This window comes from Athene noctua, chromosome 24 (genome assembly GCF_965140245.1).
Source record: "Athene noctua chromosome 24, bAthNoc1.hap1.1, whole genome shotgun sequence".
Classification (NCBI taxonomy): Eukaryota; Metazoa; Chordata; class Aves; order Strigiformes; family Strigidae; genus Athene; species Athene noctua.
Genome location: NC_134060.1, coordinates 4621336 through 4627427, shown reverse-complemented (window position 1 = coordinate 4627427; position 6092 = coordinate 4621336). Strand labels below are relative to the sequence as shown.

The following is a 6092-nucleotide window of genomic DNA, read 5'->3' as shown; positions in this document are numbered from 1 at the left end:
TCAGACCCCTTAGGCCACTGCTGAAGTCCCCAGATCCTGCTGGGTCCCCCCAGCTCATAGGATCCCCCAGACCCTGCAGGATCCCCCTGGGACTCCCAGGAACACCTAAACCCTCCTGACCCACTGGTCCCAACCCATCAGACTCCTCAGGACACCTCTGAGGTCCCCAGACCCTGCTGGGTCCCCCACAGCCCGTAGGATTCCTTTGGGACCCCCAAATCTGTCGGGTGCCAGCCCATCAGATTTCCCAGACCTTGCTGGGTCCCCCCAGCCCACTGGGTCTCCTGGACACTTCATACCCTGCCGGATACCCCCCAGGATCCCCAAACCCACAGGTACCCAACTCAGACTCCCCAAGACCCTCTAGAAGACCCCAGACTCTGCTGGGTCCCCCCACCCATGGGGTCCCCCAGATCTTGCAGGCTGCCCCCAGGACCCACAAACCCTGAAGAGTCCCCACCACCTCCTCAAGGATCCGAGGCCTCGCTGCGTCCCCCCACCCCATGGGGTCCCCCAGACCTCTTACGTGCATCAGGGTCCCCCTGGGACCCTCAAACCCTGCAGAGTCCCAACCCATCAGCCTCCCCAGAACCCCCTCAAGGACCCCAGACCCCGCTGGGTCCCCCAGGTCCTGCAGAGTCCCCCCGGGACCCACAATCACTACAGGGTCCCAACCCATCAGCCTCCCCAGGACCCCCTCAAGGACCCCAGACCCCGCTGGGTCTCCCCACCCCATGGGGTCCCCCAGATCCTGCAGGGTCCCCCCCAGAACCCCCAGACCCTGCAGAGTCCCAACTCATCGGCCTCCCCAGGACCCCCTCAAGGACCCCAGCCCCTCCAACCCCCCCAGCAGTCCCCCCCCCCTTTAGGCGGGGCTGCGGGGCGCGGCGGGCAGGCGGCGGGTGGCGGTGGCCGGGGCGGCGGCTCCGCGGGAGCGGGCGGGGGCCCAGGGGACGCAGCTGCGGAGGGCGCGGGCCGCGGCCAGGAGGGCGGCGGGACGGGGCCGGGGGCGGCGGCGGAGCCCCTTCTGCAGCCGCTGGCTCTGCGCCGCCAGCGCCAGCTGGGCCTGGGCCACACCGGCCCCGAGGCGGCCCAGGGCCTCGGCGCGGGCGGCCAGGCGGAGCTCGGCGTGCCGCAGGGCGCAGTGCACCTGCCGGACCCGGCCCTCCAGCTCCGCCGCCGCCCGCCGCCGACCCTCCGCCGCCACCAACCGCCGCCGCGCCGCCGCCAGCTCCACCGACCCGGGGCTGCTGCTGTTGCCGCCGCCGCCGCTGCTGCTGCTGCTGCCGCCGCCGCCGCCGCTACCGGTGGTGGTGGTGGTGCCGGTGTTGGTACCGTCGCGATCGGCGCGTTGCTCGCCACCCGCCACCGGACCCGGATCCGCCGCTGTCGCCGCCGCCATGGGAACGGGAACGGGAGCGGGGCAGCGCCGCGGAGAGGATATATAGCCCAGGGGCGGTGCCGGCTCCGTGCGGCTCGGCCCCGCCGGGGGCGGCTCCGGCACCGGCTCCGCACCGGTACAGGGCGCGGAGCGGAGGGGGGGCGACGCGACCCCGGCCCAGCCCGGCGCGCCCCGGCGGGGGATGCTTGGGCTCGGTATGGCCCGTACGGCCCCGGGCTTGGTATGGCTCGGTACGGCACCGGCACGGCCCCGGGCTTGGTAAAGCACGGCCCCGGTACGGGCACCGGCCCCGAGCTTGGTACGCACGGCTCCGGGCTTGGTACAGCACGGCCCCGGTACCCCCGGTACGGTATGGCCCGGTACACCGCTGTCCCGGTGGCGTTAGCAATTGGGGGTGCCCGAAAACTGGGGGGTGGTTGCTGGGACATGTGGAGCTGGGGAGTGGAGGGTTACTGGGAAAGACTGGGCTGGGAGGGAGTTACTGGGAAGGGTTAGTGGAGGGGTTATTGGGAAAGGCTCTAGGCTGGGGAGGCTTACTGGGAAAGGTGGGGTGGGGGGTTACTGGAAAAGGCTGGCCTGGGAAGGGATACTGGTGAGATTTACTGGGAAGGGTTAGGGGGAAGGACTGGACTGGGACAGGTTACTGGAGTGGCTGGTTTCATGTCTGCAGTGGGATGAAGCAGCTTAAGAAGCTCCTGGAGCTGGCTGGGGGATGCTGGTGTCCCAGCTGCCAGCCTGGGGCAGGGAAAAGGATGGGGGCAGCCCCTGTCCCCCCCCCCCGGGTCTGTGGCTGGGGTGCCCCAGCCTTGGGGTTGTAGATGTGGCACCAGGACAGCGTGTCCTTGGTTGCATGACTGTCACAGCAACGTCGCTGCCAACGTCATTATCGTTTAAGACAGCGTTAATAGAGCTGAGAGTGGGCTGAGACGGCACAGGGAGGGGGCTGGAGTGGGAGGGGGCTGCTGCCACCTTGCTCCCCCCAAGGAGCCTGATTTTTTGGGGTTCCTCCTGCCAGAGACATCATGTTCCACGGCTGCATCTTCACGTAGGTGTGTGTGGTAAAGCCTGCTCATATTTCGCATCAGAACAGCACAGAGGATAAAAGGGATGACAGGAACCAGGTGCTGAGGTCTCATCCCACCCCCAGACAGGAGCAAAAGACTAAACCAAAAAAAAACCAACCACAAACCCAAACCCAACCCAGCCTAAATCTGTTCCAGTCAGAGCCACATCCAGGCCTGCAGTGGATGTCACCCCCACCTCACGTGGGCTGGTGGCAGCTTTGCCTTACCTTACCTTAGGGGGAAAAATAACCCATCCCTTGTGCATTGCCTCGCATTCCTGCTCTTGCCAGCGCTGCCACACGTCTGCCAGACATCGGAGCAGCGTCAGAGGCTGCTGCGTCACCGCTCCCGGCCCCCGCTGCCTGCTTGTCCCTTCCCTGCCTGTCTGTCCACTGGCTCCCACCCCATCTCCACTGCCCGCTGTTGGAGACACGGCCGTGACATTTGCTTAAGCTCTGCAGGCTGCGTTTCAGGCTGTAGGAAAGCTGAAGTCCAGGCTGAGCTGTCTTCATGTCTCTGATGCAAATGATGCTATAAAATGGGATTTGAGGGGTGCTGCTCCATCGTAGGTTCAGGGGCAAAGCTCAGCACTTGCTCCCTCTGCCTCCAACCCAGAGAAACTGTGGGGACAGGCAGGTATTAAACAGAACATCCTCCTCTCTGATTTTTTGCTCTGCTTTGGTGGAACCTGGACCCCCAAGGGTACCCCCAAGGGGGGAAAGGGCCAGGGTCTGTCTTTTGGTGATCTTTCCCCGTTTCCCCAGAGTGAAACCTCAGAATCACTGAGGCTGGAGGGACCTCTGGAGGTACTTGCTCCATCAGTTACCTGCTCATAAAATAATTGCTTTTTTGGGTCACCCCCCAGGTCTGTGCTGCTCATCACCTTTGCAGCTCCAGTCCCTGGTCCAGGGTGAGAAAAGGAAATGGAAACGGGGAGAAGCTGTGCCTGGACATGAGTTTAAGAATAATAAGGCTGGGGATGTGACTGAGCCCCCTGCAGCGGCTGCATCCCAGCTGTCATGGCACATCCCAGTAGATGAGCAGACAGAGGCTGGTAAAGGCAAATAATAGAAAAATACAAGAAATGCCCCTGAACCTCAGGGCAAGTCACTGCCTGAGCCCCCAAAACCCTCCCACGCTGCTGCGGGATCTCTGCCTGGGCTGATGAGCTATTAATGATTTAGCAGAGGAGTCTGAAATTAGCAGTGCTCAGAATAAACCTCTTTGATGCAAAAGCCACCGGTTAAGAGCGTTGTTCTCCCTTCCCTGGCAGCAACCTCCTGCATCCCGCAGCCGTACGTGGAGACACCGCCCGCCGGGATAGGGCAGCACCTGCACCCCGCAGCCGGTCCCGGTACCCCGGGGATGCCGTGCTCTGCCCCGGGGTAGGACGTAGCCAAGGGCTGTGCGCTGGCCTCATCTCCAGCTTCTTTAAAACCCCACATTGGGATGTGCTCCAGAAAAGTGAAGCCTTATTATTAGGCAGTAAATGATTAATGTTAGTGCCATCTCTCCCAGTCCCTCTGCAATTTTCTCCCCTGGTGTCCCAGTTACCAGCGCAGGGGGGGGACCCAGGTGGTGCGCTCTCATCCTGGCCCCCTTTAAGGGAAGGAATCCTGTGTCAGGATTCAGGTTTAAGCCCCAGGACTCCTGGGTCGACCTAGCTCCCTGCCCCACTGTCCCAGCCCCAAGGCTGGACTGGAGCCCTGGCACACGGTGGCAGCTCGGCTGGGAGGTGATGGGAAATGTGGGAACCGAGGGGCACTGAGCAGCGTGGTGCTGGGCTCAGGAGGCCACACCGTGCTGCTCAGCTCGTCCTGGAAGTGCCAGGCTCAATGGGGCAGTGCTGGCAGAGGTTTGGTGACCAGAATTTGTGCTGAAAGCACCTGGCAGAGAAGGAAACAATGCATTTCCAAGCAGTGCTTTGAGTTATACACAAATGAAAGCCCAAGCAGGGAAATGACACCAGCTGGAATTAAGTACGGTGTTCCTGTGCCAGAGGCTTAAATAAATAAATGCGGTCTTTGTGCCCTTTAGAGAAGGAATGAGCTTCTTGGCACTGGCACCATCCTTTAAATTGATTTCTCTCTCCCCTCTTTCCTCTCGGTGTGTGAGCCGAGCAGCTGCCGCTCTGACTGCAGCCTCAGTGCTGTTCTGCCGGGTTCCTGCCCTGCTCCCCACTTTCCCTCCCGGTTTCCTTCCTTTCCTCCAAACTTTCAGGGAAGGATCTGACACCCCCCCCCCCCCCCCCCCCAAGAGTGAATCACCAGCTCTTTGGAGAGAACCACTGAGTCACCAAGTGGCAGCAAATAGGATGGGATGAGCCTGGCAGCTCCAGTGCCTGGGGAGCACTGGGCATCCCTGCAGCACGTGTCCCTCGGTGCCACCGCTGGCCCCAGGGGCACTTGGGCAAGAAACAACCGCTCCCAGCAGGAGAAGGGATGGATGATGCTGGTGCTTCGCAGGGTGCTTCGCAGAGAGGGTGAAATCACCCCCCACAAAGGGTGTGGGTCCCTCCGTAGCTGCAGTCAGGTGGGAGAGCAGGGCTTGGGGGGGCGCAGGAGGAGTGGCCAAAGGCTTTGGGGGTGTCGAAGCACTTGGGCATGGCCTGGGTGGAGGTTCATCCTGGGGTAGGTGGGCTCCTGACTCCAGTGTGAGGCACCCAAACCCGCAGGCAGCACCTGGGGAGGCACAGGCGAGATGCTCTCCCTGGGGTGCAGGTCCTGTGGGATCCCAGGGGACACACGTGGCCACCCCACACCTGCAGATTTACAGCCCTCGGCAGGGAGGTGCTGCCTGGTGGAGGCAGCACAGTGTGTGTGGGGGGTGTTTGCCTGCAGGGGAGTTAAAATGACAAGGAATGGTGTAGGGCAGGCTGGGGGGATCCTCAGGGTGAGGACCCTTGGGGACAGGGACCCTTTGGGACAGGGATCCTCAGTGACCTGAATCCATGGGGATTGGGATCCTTGGGGACAGGGATCCTTGGAGGTGGGGATTGTTCAGGGCAGGGACCCTCGGTGACAAGGATCCTCAGGGATGAGGGTTCTTTGGGACAGGATCCTTGGGGATGAGGATGCATGGGACAAGGGATCCTTTGGGACGGGGATCCTCAAGGAGTGAGACCCTTAGTGCTGGAGACCTTGAGGGTGGGGACCCTGGGGACAGAGATCCTCGGGAAAGGGGAACCTCAGTGACAGAGATCCTCGGGGAAGGGGAGCCTCAGTGACAGAGACCCTTGGGGACAAGAATCCTCAGCGACAGGTCTTGTTTGGGACACAGACCCTTGGGGATGAGGATCCCCGGGCAGAAGGGTGCTTTAAGATGGCGTTCTCGAGGCTGGGGGTCCGTGGGGACAGCGGGTCCATGGTGATGGGGGGCCGTGGGGTCGGGGATCTGTGGGGACAGGGGTCTGTGGGGACAGTGATCTGTGGGGATAGGGATCCGTGGGGACAGGGGGCTGTGGAGAGAGGGGCCGTGCGGACAGGGGTCCGTGGGGCCGGAGGGTCCGTGGGGCCAGGGGCCTGCGGGGACGTGGGGCCGGGGGGTCCGTGGGGCCGGGGGGTCCGTGGGGCCGGGGATCCGTTGATCCGTGGGGCCGGGGCCGGGCCGGGGCAGCTTCGCCCGCC

At 63.1% G+C, this 6092-nt stretch overlaps 1 protein-coding gene across 1 annotated transcript; it reads right to left on the bottom strand.

Annotated features, from left to right (window-relative positions):
• Nucleotides 1–865: 865 nt before the first annotated feature.
• Nucleotides 866–2286, bottom strand: TRNP1 (TMF1 regulated nuclear protein 1). The gene is made up of 2 exons (XM_074925847.1): nt 2282–2286; nt 866–1769 (listed from the first exon to the last, which is right to left on the bottom strand). Exons 1-2 carry the CDS (start codon nt 2284–2286, stop codon nt 866–868), a joined length of 909 nt encoding a protein of 302 aa, XP_074781948.1.
• Between the last annotated feature and the right edge of the window lie 3806 nt (nt 2287–6092).